General features: G+C 48.4%; 1 protein-coding gene across 4 annotated transcripts in view; it reads left to right on the top strand.

The window, feature by feature from the left end:
- Window positions 1–346: 346 nt before the first annotated feature.
- LOC139106036 (putative receptor-type tyrosine-protein phosphatase mosPTP-1) overlaps window positions 347–16,275 on the top strand; it is a 254,865-nt gene continuing 238,936 nt past the window's right edge. For 2 of the 4 annotated variants that reach the window (XM_070662491.1, XM_070662492.1), the window contains exon 1: window positions 352–4,572. In XM_070662491.1, the coding sequence (XP_070518592.1) occupies window positions 4,479–4,572 (94 nt within the window). In that variant the 5' untranslated portion in view covers window positions 352–4,478. Of the gene's footprint in view, window positions 4,573–16,275 lie in introns of all 4 variants that reach the window. The other 2 variants (XM_070662493.1, XM_070662494.1) reach the window with 2 other exon arrangements.

The following is a 16,275-nucleotide window of genomic DNA, read 5'->3' as shown; positions in this document are numbered from 1 at the left end:
GTAACGATGGAAAGGAAGGGAGGTAGCCCCTGGTGCGCTCGCGCACCCGATCGTATACCCACCCCCGATAAGCCCGGTGCGCGCGCCCGCGAACATCGTCGTCGTAGAATCGTGGCTGGCATGGGACTTACGTCGGTATGGGTGCTCCTGCCGCTCGTCACACGCGTACACGGACGTGAGCGGATGGGGCACCCATACCGTCGTAATCGCCCGTACGAATTGGCACGCATACACGGTCGTATACCCCCGGCACGTGTATACGGCTCGGTCGGTGGAGTTGAAAGAGTGGGGAGCCGGGATGTCGGAGGGTTGCTGAAGTTTCTCTAACGCTCGATGGCGTACCAGTGCGGATCGTGATTCTGCGGGACGCGCAGCGTCGCGGCGTCCTCCGTATCCTCCACCGATCCTCGCGCGTCCGTCCGTCCGTCAGCGAGCCGATCGAACGGCGCGAACGGCCGGCTCAGGGTCCAGTGCGACGAGAACTATCGAAGAGGGTTTGGAGTATCCGCAAGGGGGGTATGTGGGGGCAATAATAAATTCGGGAAAAAGAAAAAAAAAAAACTATGACACATGACGCGATGATAAGATGCCTCTTATCGCTGTGACGGTCACGGGACACCGAGCGCCGTTCTCGAACGCGAAAAGTTACGTCGGCCGCCGTCCGGAAGGAATACGATAGCTCGTACCGAGGATCGCGCTTACATTTTTCATTTTCCAATGCTTTTATCGTTCCTCCTCCCGCTTCAACGTCTGCCAATGGCCGGACAATGGCTGAGAATAAACGTACGATCGAAGATGAAGGGAATTTATGCTGAGAGTACGTTCATTGATGGTCGAGTCGAACCGGGTCGGCCCTCTTGATCTTGATCGATGTAGGTCGAGAGCGAAATGCACTTAAATAGTCCTATTGCTTAATCGACGTTTGTATTTCAATAGTTCTCCGTGCATTCTCCCGCTCCCAGGTTTCATTAAGGAGTTCCCGGGCGTAATTGCTTAGATGCCATTTAGAGTAAAAGAGCGGAGTGTCGCTTAAAAGTTAGTCGTATTATCGTTCTTGTTGCGTATTGTGCATCGCCGCTCGTTGCCTCGTACCTGTGTAAGAACTGGAGTTGTCGGCTTTCGCTCTCTCGCTCTCCACCTCTCTCTCTCTCTCTCTCTCTCTTTTTCTCTCTATATCGACCTCGTTGGTTATGACTTAAAGCATATATCTCGAGCCTCGCCGAGGTACGTTTTCTCCTCCTCGAAGACGCAAAAAATTTGCGCACACGGAACCGATTAATTTGTTTCTCCGGTCCGGAAACGCATCACGAAATGTAAAAAAAAATTTAGCGTGCAATTGGATTTTTTTTAGCCGCCTCCCCGCGGGGGGTATAAACTGGTAATCGCTTTCCCTGGGAGTCGTGTGTTTATTAATCAGTCGACGATACTTGCCACCGCGGCATCAATAATACACGCATTACAGCTTATGCAGCGGCCGTTAATCGCGGTCGAACGCAACGCGATGTTTCTACATGCCCGCGCGTATTGCATACGCTCGTCGGAGTGGAAGTAAAAATAAATGCGCAAAATCCACGCGCGGGCTTCTGGATCGTGTCGAATGTTGAAAAATCGCGTAGCCAGCGTGAGTGGCAGTTTTCGGCGGACCAACGAGCAGAATTCGATTATTGCATTCTGAGGGCATAAAGAATCCGAGGGAAACACGCTGTATTTTACATAAGATCATCCTCCATTCCGACGTACCTTCGTACCTCGTTAATATTTGTAAATGATACTAATATCTTCATTAATTTTTTTTTAATTTGTTAGTAACTACGGTATAATTACGATCAAATAAAAAGGGAATTTTTTCCCCGCGGTTTTTTTTTTTTTTTTTTTTTTTTTTAACTAAAGTAACTCGCAATAAATGTCCCTCTAGCTAGTCTATTAAAATCCACAGAGTTCTGGTCTAACAAGCTCAAAGGAATCTGTAACATTCTCGTCCGCGACGTCAACAGCGCGTACTCGTTCTCGATTCATCGTGAAAATTCTTGCTTTTGCCGGCGCATTAGCGATTCCGTCGGCAGCAGGTTCCCCGCGATCGACGCCCGTCAGATCGTATCCTCGGCGAGGACTCGGACTCGGTTCAGCGCGACGCGGCGGTCGCGTTTTATCTGGATCTCCGGCCGCGGCGATCGGCAAGATCGTAAAACGACCGGTCGACGGGCTCGTTGTCAGTGGTATTTCCAATTGGCCGGTTGCGATCTCTAGAAGGAAACCGGTTCGACGACCAGCCGTGGATGCGTGTGCAGTCTCCCGTCTCGCGCGTTTCGTCCCGCGTTCGCCTTATCCTTTACTCCGTCTTTCTCTCCCTCTGTCCCTCGCGTCTTCCACTTCCTACTCCGCGGCGGCCTGCACTCGCGATCTTCTTATCCGCATACTCGAACTCGCGAGGCCACTTTCCGTATCGACTAGTCCCCGGTCTTACTTTTACAGTGGTGCACGCGACTCCGGCTGTAATCCGTCGTGACTCTTCGCACGTGTGCTGAAAATCTTTGCCGTACCGAGGCTCGTCCGCAATCGAACTTTAAATGTCGAGCGAACGCTGCGAACTGGGATACTATCCGCTTCTAAGGAATTCAAAGAAGAGTACGAAGAGGAATCCGCTTGCGATCAGTCAATTGTGTTTCTAGCGCGATTACGACGAACTTATTAAAGTGTACGGGCGATCGATGCGTAAATGTTTCGTTGAATCTATAAATTGGCGAAAGAACTGGAAACGCTCGGCGCGGAGTGACTCCCGGCGCAACCTGGGTGAAATTTTTTCTTTTACGATTGGACGGCGCGAAAAATTGTTGGGAGGCATAGAAACGTCGAGGTTCGGTAGTCATGTAGAAGAGAACCGACGTCGGATCGAGGACTTCTGCATTGATTTCCGGGAAAGGTCAGCGACGACTCGGAATTGCCGGGTTTTTAGTCACGAACAAAGCGAAAAATGAGATTCTGAGAGAGTTGGGAGGTATTCTGCGAGAACTTCGCGTGAGTTTTGTGAATTGAGCGAAGACGAGAGAGAACGGAGCGTGTCTCCGGCGAGATGTCGTGAACGTTCCGGGGGGAAAACGCTGGACCGGTCTCTGGCGCGCAAATTTTTGAGAATTTTTGCAAGTGGTTGAAGAAAAGTTCCAATGTGTTTGGTATCCCCGAGTTGAGTGGGACTTCGGGGTCAGCTTGCCCGGAAAATTGGCAGTGTTAGTGGACGAGAATTTTCCGAGTGCATCGTGGAAGACTGCACGAGGATTCTGCCTATGAGTGATGCTCTCGGACGTAGCGTCGGTGAAAGTTCGGCCGTTAGTTCCGCCCCGTTGAACGATACCGAGGAATCTTCTTCGCCGAGGGCTGATTCCGCCGCGCGATTACGCGAGGCGGAACGACGTGGTTGAGAGATCCCAAAAAGAGCCCCGTCGCACAAAACGGTTGCATCTCGCTCTCTCGCGATTCATTTATAATAATTGAAGCGATCGTGCGTCGCACGAACGATCGCGGCAGCGCATCGCCAATGGCGCACGTTCAATCTCTGATCGCTACATTAGGTTACAGATTCCGCGCTATACCGCGGATATCGCCCGTATCAGTGTACATCCCGACGATCTGGCTGAGCTCACGAATCGATCAAAAGCGACGGGCGCCCTCGCTTCCATGAGATCGGGCCCCCAAGGTGTGAACCAGCTCGCATAAACTCGAGAACGAGATCGGATAGAGAAGGAAGCGGATTCAAAGAAAGCCGTCAGAAAAACCGTGCTCTCAAAAGGAACGGTTTCGACTAATTTAATAAAATGAGATTGGAGTATAGTCGCGCGCTTAGACGTACTCGTGCGCTCGTTACAACGCGGCGCGCACGAATCCGGTGAATGTGAAAAGTGCCGGGTCCGTTATATCGCGCTTGTTCGTAATTCCTCCCTCGTCGGGTTTATATCGCGCGCGCGCCCGCTCATTCCCATTCTCTCAAGCAGTGCGCGAGTATATATATATATATGTATATATATATATATACATAGATATACACGTGTGCACGAGCGGCGGATCGCGTGCCCGCGATCTCGTGCCCCCGACGCTTGTCGTTACACGTCCGATCGTAAGTGTAACGAAACTTCCTGTATACGCGGTATCGCGCCCTGTCACGGTACGGTGAAATTCGCCTTGCCGTGGACCGGTCCGCACGGTGGATCCGATCCTCGATTGAGAGAGAAGGACGACGATCACGGCCGAGGAAGATATGTGCGGCGCGGGATACTCGTTTCGGATCGGACTCGATTATCGGAAGTCCGTACGAATTCGTCGGTGCGGAGACACCTGCATTTAGGTATCTGGAACGATCCGCGAGCAGGACGAGGGGGAAGAGAGGTGGATTACGTGGGCCGGGAGAGTGCGTGAGCTGTTCTAATCAACGTCAATTGAGTTAAATTGGGGTCGAAGTGGTTCCGAAAGGGGCATTGATAAAAGCCATGGGCATCATGAGTGCGTGGAAGGGCGGCCGGATAATCTATGCTTATCTCATATGGGTCGTCTTCAAGGCTACCTCGGCGGGAGGACTTTATGGTGAGTACGCGTCCTGGTATCTAGATCTAGTTCTAAGATCACGGTGTGCACGGCTATTGTCGGATGCTTGCTCGATAAACCGGTGGGGTCTCGCGCCCCCGATACCATCTTTATTGCAACTTATGTAATATTAAGGATGTAAAAATACGGACATAAAAATAAGTATCGATACTGAGAGAGAGAAAGAGAAAATGAGTTATTTTTAGTGCTAAGAAAATAGCGACTCTACGCAAGAAGTTACCGAGAGGGGGAGAGGGGGAAAGGTACTATAGCGACTTCCGGTAAACACGGACTGCGTTCTCCCGGCTATTCAACGCGAGAGACGGTGACATCAAAATTACTTCAACCTTTCGATCGCCGGTCGTAAATATAGTCTCGCGGAGAAATGCTGCCATTGACTCCCGTTCGCCGCACGGGCTATAAATGTTGTATCGACCGTTTTCGTCGTGCAGAGGGGGAGGGGGAGGGCGAGAGGTGGGTGTGCATCAACATTCTGCATATTTGAAATTGTGCATTCGGACGGGGGAGGGTAATAATACGCGTAAAGTTGCAAATAAACGGGAATGAAAAAAATTTGAAGCCGGGCCCGTACCGACAAAGCAACCGTTGGTAGAAAATCGAAAGCCTCGTTACAAAAGTTCGATTGTGCAAGGCTTTTCCGGGTTGACCGGCGCAAACTCATAGCCGGGAAATTGTGAAAACGTTAATTAACGTTCGCGATGGACTTTCCGCGCTAGCGCAAATACGCGGAAATATATGGTCTGAATTCTTAACGTACGTGCGGTTATAATGATAATGAAAATTCGCGAATATCTCGTTTGGCGAGAAATAAAAGAATTATACAGCGCATTTATTCTCCCCGGCGAATCGTCTCGACTTTTCGGATTAATCCGACCCGTCGGAATAACGAACTGCGACACCGGTGTTCTCGTTATTCTATCAATCTGCCGGGAATAATATTCATAAACTTTATGCCATTAATGTATTTACATATTGTCATATTTAACCGTTAATCTGCCCCATCAATCTGCCATGGATATCATTTATGGACCTGTGTATAATTACATCGTATTCACGTGTCACTGTGCATTCAAACCCATTAATTTGTCCTTGTTAAGTTTTTTTAACTTTTTAATTTTCTAATTTTTTTATTTTCGTAAAATTTTATTCCACGCGTCGTTAATTTCCTTTCGTAAGCTCTATAAACTTGTGATTTTTCGAGGGCATTTCTCGAATACGATAAGATCGTATTATCTCTGAATTAATTCCGCGCTACAGAGGCGGAGAAGATAATAGACACACTATTTAGTTTTCATTAACACGTTCGGCGTAAGCGCGAAAGTACCTCTCGGCGTATATCGCATTGAAGAGATATCCGGGAATTAATATCGATCGGGAAGCATGCGCGGCGCTGTAAAAGAGAGCCCGGGATGTTTTGCGTGTCGTTAATGAGAAATACGGCCCGGGAAACGCGTCCCGGAAGAAAGTCGACGGGTCCTCGCAACGGCGTAGTCGGTAGTCGTTTAAATCCCGCAATCGGTGCAAAGGTCGTTCGGGGAATTTTACAATGTCCTATTTCGCTTCCTACCGGGTTTCGCCCAGGTAGCGGAACGCATAAAGGCGAGTCAGAGCAAAAGTGGATGTTACTTCGTGGAAGAAGACGCCGCCGAGCTGCGTTCTCAAGCTCGACGGTCGGGAGTCGAGTTCACATTTTTCAATTTGTATCTCCTTGCCGATGTGCGCCAAGTCGGCCACCGAGGCGCTATTCTTACAGCGCGGTGAAAATGTCGCGGGAAATGTTGCGTGCGCCCGTAATGGCAACGCGAGACGGTATTAACTTAGCGTCGCGCGTGATTGCCGGCGTTACTGATTGATCGGCGCATGTAGAACGTCATCGTGCCCGACAGGGTGGAAAGCGCGACCCGCCGGCGATATACGGATTGATGATGATTTTCGGCCGGCATCGTAATGACGGTGCCGCGCGACGCGCGGCGCACATTTTTCATCCGCGCGCGTGCACCGGCGACGTATGCGAATATTAAATGCTACGTTATCGTCCTGTAGATTAATTATGAATCAACGCGTAACCCAGATAGCGCTGGACCATTAATTAATGCGTGTCAAACCGTCGGGGACGCACGCGGAAACCGCGCCCGGCCACGCTGCGCTATCCACCCCCGTCGTTGGGACCCGGCATCCTTCCCCGCTTCCGATAAATTTACCTTCGTCGTCGCCGTCGTCGTCGCCAACGTTCGTCGCGTTAACATTTCTACGAAATACCGTTGGCTTTAATGAACACTTACGGGGCGGGACACATCGCGCTGCACCCGAAATGTAACGCCCGGCGCAATTCGGTCGAGCGCCAGCGGGATAAATGAACCGTGTGCGCGCGGAAGAAAGGTCGTGGCACGGAAGAGATAGTGGTACCGCGCCCTGCGAATTAGACCTAAGGTATGCGGCGTACCTACGTGCATAAGTACGAGCACCCGTAACACGCGCGCCGCCGGCACCGCATCCTCGCATAGTCGCGTGAACGCGTAACACGCTGCTACATACGCGCCGCTATATCCGTACATCCGACTTTCGTGTAAATGGGAATTGCAATTAACGGCTACATTTGCTATGGTCCAGTATTACCGCGCTGTCGGAAAGCCCGCCGTCCATATTTCTATACAGACACCGCTCTGTTCTCTGTATCTCTCTCATTCTCTCTCTCTCTCTCTCTGCCTGTCTTTCTTCCTTCCTTCCTTCCTTCCGCTCTCTTTTCATCCTTTTCCCTTCTCTCGCTTACCCTTCGACCTCGTTCCTTCGTGTATTGGCCAATTACGTATTCTCGAACCACGCAAGAATTTACTGTCGCGTAACCGCTGTCCCGCTGGTTGGTTAAGAGCACGACGGCACGGAAACCGAAGTCGATCACGATCCGGGCAGGGAATGTGGGCGCACTTCCTCATCGGCTATGGAAATCAGCGGTATCGATTTTCCGTTCGAAAGATCCACGTCCGAGAATTCGGTCGTTCTAAATGTTTCAAAGCGGTTAATGGAATTCGTCAGTGACAGAAATTAGACGGGCGGAATATGTACCTACCGCGGCGTGGATTCGGCCACGGAATAAATTTATTTTGTCATGAATTGGGCTTTTGGGTCGCGCGGAACATACCGGATGACGGCCGTGGCGGGGTGCACGAAAATCCGAAACTAATTTCGCAATTAGCCGCAATCCCGCGTGGTGAAATAAATGTTGTATTTCGGTAACGAGAGTCAGCGGGGAAGAAGGGCGGGCACCAGTGGCGAACAGAAACGAAATACCGGCCGCGTGAAAATTTTCGACCCTCCCCCCGTCGTTAGACGTGCCGATCCGCGGCGCGTTTATATTGATTGCGTGTATCGTCGCCCGTGCAATTTTCGCGGGCATACCCCCGGCGTCGTCTAGGGCGCGGACGTGGCGTGCGTTAGAATAATTTGTCCCGCTGTCGTTGTTCTCACTTAACCGGCGGTATACCGTAGGCGTTGCGCCCGACAACTTCATTGAAAATGCAAAAGACGTTCCGTATACTCGGCAGTTAGCGCTCTGGCGCGTAAATAAGCCGGCCGAGTTCGCACTTTATGTAAGGCGTATAATCCGCCAACGTCAAACGCACGTCGATGCGCACCCACCTCGGACGACCCCGCTTTGAAATTATTTTCATCCGCGATGTTATCAAACGTTATTATCGTGGCGTCTTCCTAAACGTCGTCTGTCGCGACTATAATCTTTGAGAATGTAGAGCATTCGATTTTACGACGCTACGCTGCGGAAATTGAATATCCGTAACGTCGAAATCGCGGCTGTCGGAACCGCCCAAAGATAAATGGAAATTTGTAATAAAAACCGTGCTTAAGTTCTCTAGGTTCCTTCAATTAGAAATTTCATTGAGAAGACCTGGGTTGGTTAATTTTGGTAGAACTCGTTTAGAAAATATCATTTATCTTCGAAACCGTTAACTTTTTACACGGATATCGGGTTTTATTTCGAGCCTCGAAGGAATAAAAGAAAGAAAAAAAAAAAAAAAAAAAAAAGGAAAAACGTTTCCTATCCGAGATAAAGAAGTTATGACTTGATTAAGTTGCGTGCTGATGTAATTTTTCAACGTTCCACGTATCACGGGGTCGATATCCCGCCAAGTGTGACATTGCCAATCGCGACGAGTACGATTATCACGGAACGCAATTAATCCCGCGGTCGCACGAAGGTGTCGTACACTCGCCGGGGCCGGGATCGTGACGATTCTCTGACACGTTATCGCGATCGAGGAAAATCGATGCGAAAGTTTTGAGATTCTTGGGCTCACGCGGAAGGAGAGCTTCTCGGAACGCGAGTATATCGATCGTCGCCGTGGCCTGGCAGTTTTGGTCGAAGCGAACTACGCGAGAGAGAGCTGCGGTAGGTTAGGTCTTTGACCTGGATACCAATGCGTCTTTCGGAGTTAGGCTGGCCATCGGCATCGTCGAAATTGAATTTCTCGAGGACGATTAGGCGGCCCCATCCTTCTGGCGTACGTGGAGAAATAGGCAGGATGCGCGACGTCGTGACGCGCGGAGAGAAGTCCTCGGCAACTTCGGCTGGGAATTTCCCCGCAAACCCGTCAACCGGGATATGCAAGTTGAAAGGACGAAGAAACGATAGCCGGGTAATGTACAGTGGCGGATGCTGATTATCAGACGGAAAGAGATCGACCTAGGCAGCTGTGAGTAATCGCGAAAATAAAAAAAAAAATAAAAAAGTAGCGTGATTTGCGACTTGTCGAAATAAATCCCGAGTCATTCGGAGTAAGTACGCAAATTGAAAGTTCCCTCCCATCGCATTCCGTTGCACGATGTGCATATATGAGCTGGTTTATTCGGCATTTAATATAAGTTGCATCACCGCGCTGCTACGTATTTCTTAAAAATTTGATTATCAGTGGGAGTCTCTACGTTACTTTCCGAGTTCTGCACGTGGCGACCGCATATTTTGAAACGGATGATCGAATTATGATCCGGGTAGCGTTAATCGTCGAATTTCTATTGGTATATTGTAAGCGCACACGCCGAGCCCACCACACACGTACACATATGTACAAATCCACAGGGATTGTACGTAAATACGCGGACCTATCTGTTATCTCAGAACGGCGGCAAATACCGTATGTTTTGCGCCGCGGCACGTCACCCGTGCAACCGTTTCGAACAATGGAACAGCCGTGCTCGACAGCCTCGATAGTTTTTCTAATTCTGGGCCAATCAACGTTCGAGAAATTAGAGCGAGTTAAGTAATATACTTCGTTTCCATTTCGTTAAAACGAAAAGTACGAGCGCTGAAAACCTTTTCGCGGCAATTGCTGCAATTTTGTCATTTTCAGAGATATGCGGTTGTTAACGAAACGACACTTTAACAAGTTTTGTGCAATATGCCACCGCGCAAGAAGTATCTTTTGTACAAATTGTACAAAATAATGCGTGGCGGAAATTACATCAACCTGTATTGCGATTCGTCTACGTAATCGAGAAATTTACGGGGCGCATATTTTCGCCTCAGTGGCCTTCATTCGTCGCGAATATTTGGGTGATAAAATAATTAAAAGCCGGCTTTGTGTGTGCGTGCGTCTCCCTTAAAAAGCGCCGTTGCGACTGTAACTAGTGGTCATAATGTCGTTATCTCAACTGTAATTTTGCGAAATTCTAAAGGCAATTCCTTTGGAGTAACGTGCCGCGCGATTTATTGTACGTTTAAGTCGTTGCCTCGACCGGGGTGTACTTTACGTTTGGGATTATCGTTTAATTAGGATCAATGCGCCTTTATGACTCATTCGCCCGTTGCTCGTTACATCGCCAGTTAAGAAGCCGCGAAATCGAGGTCGGGACGTTCATAACAATTTTTGCGAAATGCATCGCGCCCTTCAAAACCGTTGAACCAAAATTCCAATTCTCCAATGATGCATATAATTGTGAAATCGACCTCCGTTTCTGTCTCCTCTTTTTTTTTTTTCCAATTTCGTTACCGATCTCCGAAATAGGTTGATATAAATACTATCGGGGGAGCGTTAAGGTTCAATAACAGATTTCATTTCGGTGCTCTTTACGAGAATTAGATTTAAGTATATTGATCCACGCGTCGTTTCGTGCAATTGCAATTTTCTGTTTCGTTCATTACAGTTTATTACCGCGGACAGCCCGTGTTTGCGCGTAATATCTGGAATTGTACTTCCGCGCGGACCGAGTTATGCTTTTATTAGATTACCGCGATCGCGTCGTGGTAAATAAAACTTTTTCCACGGACCTTCAATCCTGGATTTTCGCGCGCGTATGCTTATCGGGTATGAAAGACTGCGGCGCCTCGACGCCCGAGTCTCGCCGCGATTTTAAACGGATGCATCGGGGGAGACGATAAAACGCTGATAATACATTCCCATCAGTCGTCCAGGCAGGGCGTTTTGTTCTCTTCGCTCCGTGACTCGTGTTTCTGACGAAACGATATCCGCCGCGGCGAGTTTACACAGGGCTATTTGACTCGAGCGAGTCTTTTTAATTGCGCGATACAGAGGAATAGCGTGCAAGTAACGTCTAATTTTGCGGGGGTGCGCGAAGGTGACGCTCGGCACAGCTTGTTGTATACTCGTTTTATTTATTATCGTCATCGTGGTGCGCTGCCCTCCTATCCCTCCCTCTCCTCGGGTCATAATGGCCTGTAACTCCGTAATTACCGCGAGGGCCGTTCTCAACTACGGTGTAACATAAAAGCTTGGGCTCATTTATGACGCCGAACAGCGATAGCAGTTGTATTATTTATGACGCGGAAGCGCGCGCGGCGGGTCCCGTATGCCACCCCTTTAAAATCTATAATTATGCCGTGATTCCTTCGCATTTCCCGGTGTTTCCCTGCCATTTGCCGAGCCCCGGCTAACCTTCGCGGTCAGAGTTGTCTCGTAATTGGCGTGCAGCAGTCGGCCCGTAATTATCTTTTGTCGCGGCCGGAAGTCCATTCTCCGCGTGTTCCTCTCCGCGATAGGCGTTGCAAATAAATTATAATCGCGACGCGGCCGACGTTTCTTGCCGCGAGCGAGCGGTTCGCGGAAATCGGAACGATAAAACCGTAACGCTAAATCGCCGTGCCGGCCAACGAGGTCCGCCTGGAATCGGGGTCGCGTCCCGTCTTGCTTTTTGCGCGAAGAGTCCGCGCATTTTTATCGCGAGGGACCTATCGCGACGTGGCCGCTCGATTGCTAATTAACGCTAAGTCCCCCCGGTAAGCATTGGTGGCTGTCGTTATCGACAACCTGTCGCGAACGTACTATTAGTTACGCCTTATCCAGTAATTCCCGATTAAGAAAATCTCCGCCGTGAATTTCGCACGTCGGCGCAATCTCTCAAAGCGATATCGCGAGTAAAGCGCATAATCGATTAATTTTCCACGTTTTTGCGCGATGCCGGGTTTTCTTTTTTTTTTTTCCTCTCTTTTTTTTCACAACGACGATTAATTAGATCGGCCGCCGGCGAGCCTGACGCTCTTCCCAATTGTCGCTCGGTTTAAATGTGTTTCGCGTATTATAAAGTCTCATTGTTATATCCACTTTTTCCCATCGATCGCACATATGTACGGTTCTACACGTGCTAGTTTATCCGATACAGAGTACGCTTTCCGATAATCCTTTTATATTGGTTTATTAGATATTTAGGTCTCGATGTTAGAAGGAAAAGACATTTAATGATAGAGTCATTTTGGTCTATTTTCATAATAAATGTCTCAATTACTTTAACAAACAACGTCGAGCATGCATAAAGGACAAAAAGTATCATCAACGAAAATTACTGTAAATGCATTACAGTATATTTTCCATTACGCGGTTATTTCTCAGGGATACGAAAAAGACCGGCAATTTTCGTGCGGTTTATCTAACGCTTCGCCAACGCTGTCCTGTACCTCACTTTATTTTGCAGCTGATAAATATGTAAAACCTTTGCAAAAAAAAGAAATACAAAAAAAAAATAAGATAAATAATAATAATTGCCACAAATATCGTAATTTATCTGAAAATTTTCGCGGCCGCGATTGTTTTCAGGCGAATATTTCCCGTCTTCTTGCGGAGAAAAGGGTAATTCAGTTGCGTAAAATAATACGCGCTGAGAAGAATAGAGATTTTTTTGCCCGAATTAATGAAAGGGGGTACATAAAACCCGCGCAAATATTTTTGTTTATACAATATTATCGATGCGGCTTCTTTATTTGTCGCTGCCTTTTCGCATTTTAATTTACGACAGCAGGAGCGGATGCTCGCCCTCGATTCGATCTAATTCCGAGTGATGCTGCAGGATAACGCGAGAATATATCGGAGAGTCACAGCGCGCAGTAAAATTCTGCGGGATGCGATCCTGCGAGGGGTCGCATCCCGCACAATGGATCTATTAAGGAGCGCACGCGATGTGACGTGACTTGCGGAGAACCGAATTCTTCGCTCGATGTCGGTACGCCAACATATCTTTACGCCCATCACGTTTCTTTGCATTGTGACGTTAACAACGTGCTAAAATATTAATATTAGCATAAGCCAGGATGATATTTTCCACATTTTCCGAGAGAATGTTTTGTTAATATCAATTTCTGCGATATCGTGCGTGGAGCTACTTTACGTTATTCTAAAGAAAGAAAAAAAAATATATATATATGTATATAACGAGAAATCTCGATGATTAAATTGCTAATTACGAGTTTTCATATTAAAATGTTTTATTTCATCTCGATATTACCGCACGCGTGTGTTTAATTAATAACGGAAATCTCTCTTGAAAATCCGCCAACTCTTTTCCGAAGGCGTAATTTCTGCATTCGGAAATGCTTGCGCGACAGACTTTTTTTTTTTTTTTTCGATAGGAGACCTTTCCGCCTACGGATATAATCGAAACGCGGGCAATACAATGAAAGTGCGGGAGCAGATGACGAGTATGAAGTGGCGGAATGTATGGAAGTATTGCTGTCGCGCGGCAATTGCAATCCGTGGCCAGGCCGTGGGGACAAAAGTGGAAAAAAGCGTTTTGACAGACACGCTTGCCAAGTCTCGCCGCGTATGACCGTAATCCCGCGGGAGTATCGGGAACCCCAAAGCCACGTGTTCTCTCTCGTGTTCGACGACTCGCCGCCGCGGATCTCTTTTTAATTAAACGGCAGCGGAGCGGTGCGCGCGAAATCGAGCATTCACAGCGCGGCGCGGGAAAAAGTTTCGGGATATTTTTATTTTAGGATGACGTGCACGCGACGCGACTTTCTTTATCACGGGTAATGAGTTACCCGCGCGGGTCGTCCGTCTTCGCGAATCCCGCGGAAAGTTTTAATATAGGCTTCGCCGGGGAAGCGAGCGAGAGAGACCCGTGACGCGAGCCGGGTGAATTTTTAAACCGCGTCGTGTTTCGAAAGTACACCGCTGCCTATCGTTCCCCCTTGTCGCGGAGCAACGTGGCGCGCCTTATCCAAGGCGTAAATTACGAAACGAAAGGAAAATTCGGAACGGGTCGCCCGGCGCGTCGTGCCACCCCGCTGTTCCTGGCCAAACTTTCCTTGAAACGTAGTTTACTCTGCGCGAACAACCACTGCCAGCACCATTTGGGCGCTGAGAGTGGCATTTATTAGCATTTCTCATCCCGTGATAACAAACCCTGCAAGAGCGAGATAATACTTTACAGACGGTCCTCGATTTGCGTAATTAATCTCCCGCATTCTCGGAAAATGGGGCCGGGGATTCGCGGAATTGGAGCTCCGTAGGAAATTGCACATGCCGGCGTATAGACAGCGGCGCGAAATAAACCTGGGGGGATTCGTGCAGATTTTCGATTTGGCCGATTACACTGGTAACGCCCAACTCTCGACTGCGCTCGCGATTCCGAAGGCCGTGGACCGCGACGAATTTTAACGCGCGGCCGCGGAAGTACGCGGGCAATGTCAGGCGAGGAACTTTATGGGTAATCAAAACGTAGTATTTGAATTTCACCAGATTTGCGAATCCGCGCACAAACTTCCCGCGGGCTGTGTTCAAACATCTCCAGATAAGTTTGATATTTGCCACGTGCGAGGGAACACGTTTCTCTCGCCGGGAATCTTTCTCGGAGCTTGAGGAATCTCGTTCGCTGACTTTTACGCCCGATTCTGAAACAGCGGGATGAAAATGCACAACGAAAAGCGTAACCTCCGCGGCGCGATGTTCCGTTCGATGGAATCGACGCCGGATTTGTTTCCGTTTGCGTACTCAATGATGCACGTCGCAAGTTGCTCCGATAAAAGTGTTGCCCGGACAGCGCGACTCGACGTTGAAACCGCTAATCGTAGAACGGAGATATTTCGAGGGAGCGCTATTTTTTTTTTTTTTTAGAATTCACGTCGCGGACGATGTAACATTAATTTAGGACTCAATGGCGCGCGTTATGTAATGGCAGTCGATAGGTCGAAAAATCGGGACTTATTGTTAGCATAGGACGTGTGCTACCTCCGAGAGATTCATGAGAGACTTACGGTTCTTCGCGGTTCTTCGCGGTAATCCTGAATTCCGTCGCGTCCCAGGAAATGCGTTCCGTCGCATTACAGAGAATATTGTCTTGAATAATTCACGCGATGCAGAATCATTTTATGCCGCCTGACTGCGGGCTCAATTTCTCCGCTATTCCTAGAAAATATTTTGTAACCGGGCGAGAGACATTTTATACGGCGCGGCGGGGCGTCGTTTGTGCCGTTGCAAAAACGATCGTCGTGGATCGCTACCTCTGATTGCTAATTTGAAATTCAGTAAACCCCCGCGACGTGCCCGAATGCCCGCGAAGAAATGTGTTTCTACGCGGCGGTACACGGCTATTCTTACTCCTTAATTATGACGTCGCGTGTAAGTGCTGTTTTGCGAAGTACGCTCGGCTCCAGCACGCTCGTACTTCATGTCGCTTTTACACCACATCGGATATCACGAATCCTCTGAATTAATTGTAAACGTAAGTTGGCGACAAGCCTGGAACTTTCTGCATATGTTATCCGTTGTTGCGCCACGATCAGTCACACGAAATCCGCCGTATGTGCAAGTATACACACGCGCGGGAATGTAAAATTCTCCCACCCGGAGTTAATAACGTCAGCCGGAACGTCTAATTAGCGTGTCCATTAACGTGTGTAGCGCGTAAGTCAAAGTCCAAGTTTTTAATATCATTAGCGATATATACATATAATATATATATATACGTATACATATATCGTATCGCGGTATCGATAATAATATCCCGCGCAATCTCTTGATGCATTTTATCCCCTTTTCGCGTAGGTATAAAATATCACGTAGCTGTCACGCGAAATAGATTTGAATCTCTTCTTTCGATCCTCCGGCGTTATTTTCTGTGTTTTACGTGTCTCACTATTCAACGACGCTATTAATATTCATGCGAATCGAGATGCACTCGGTATGTATTATTTGCGCTCAACGATGTCGGGAATAATTTCGTACCCTCAGCAAACACCAGTCGCACAGCCGGTCGACGATGGTGGAAAGCGAACTGAAACTTAATTTTCGAGAGCTACACGCCGATGTATTTAAGAGATTAGCATTGTCAGATTTAAACGCCGCCGCGACGCACATTGATTTATGAATCCTGCGTGATGGATCGTGATACAGATTTGATGCGTCGACAAATTCTTTTTTGTATCAATGGCATTTGTAACAA

Source organism: Cardiocondyla obscurior, linkage group LG10 (genome assembly GCF_019399895.1).
Source record: "Cardiocondyla obscurior isolate alpha-2009 linkage group LG10, Cobs3.1, whole genome shotgun sequence".
Classification (NCBI taxonomy): domain Eukaryota; kingdom Metazoa; phylum Arthropoda; class Insecta; order Hymenoptera; family Formicidae; genus Cardiocondyla; species Cardiocondyla obscurior.
The sequence above is the reverse complement of the archived record's forward strand: the minus strand, read 5'-3'. Positions and strand labels throughout refer to the sequence as shown.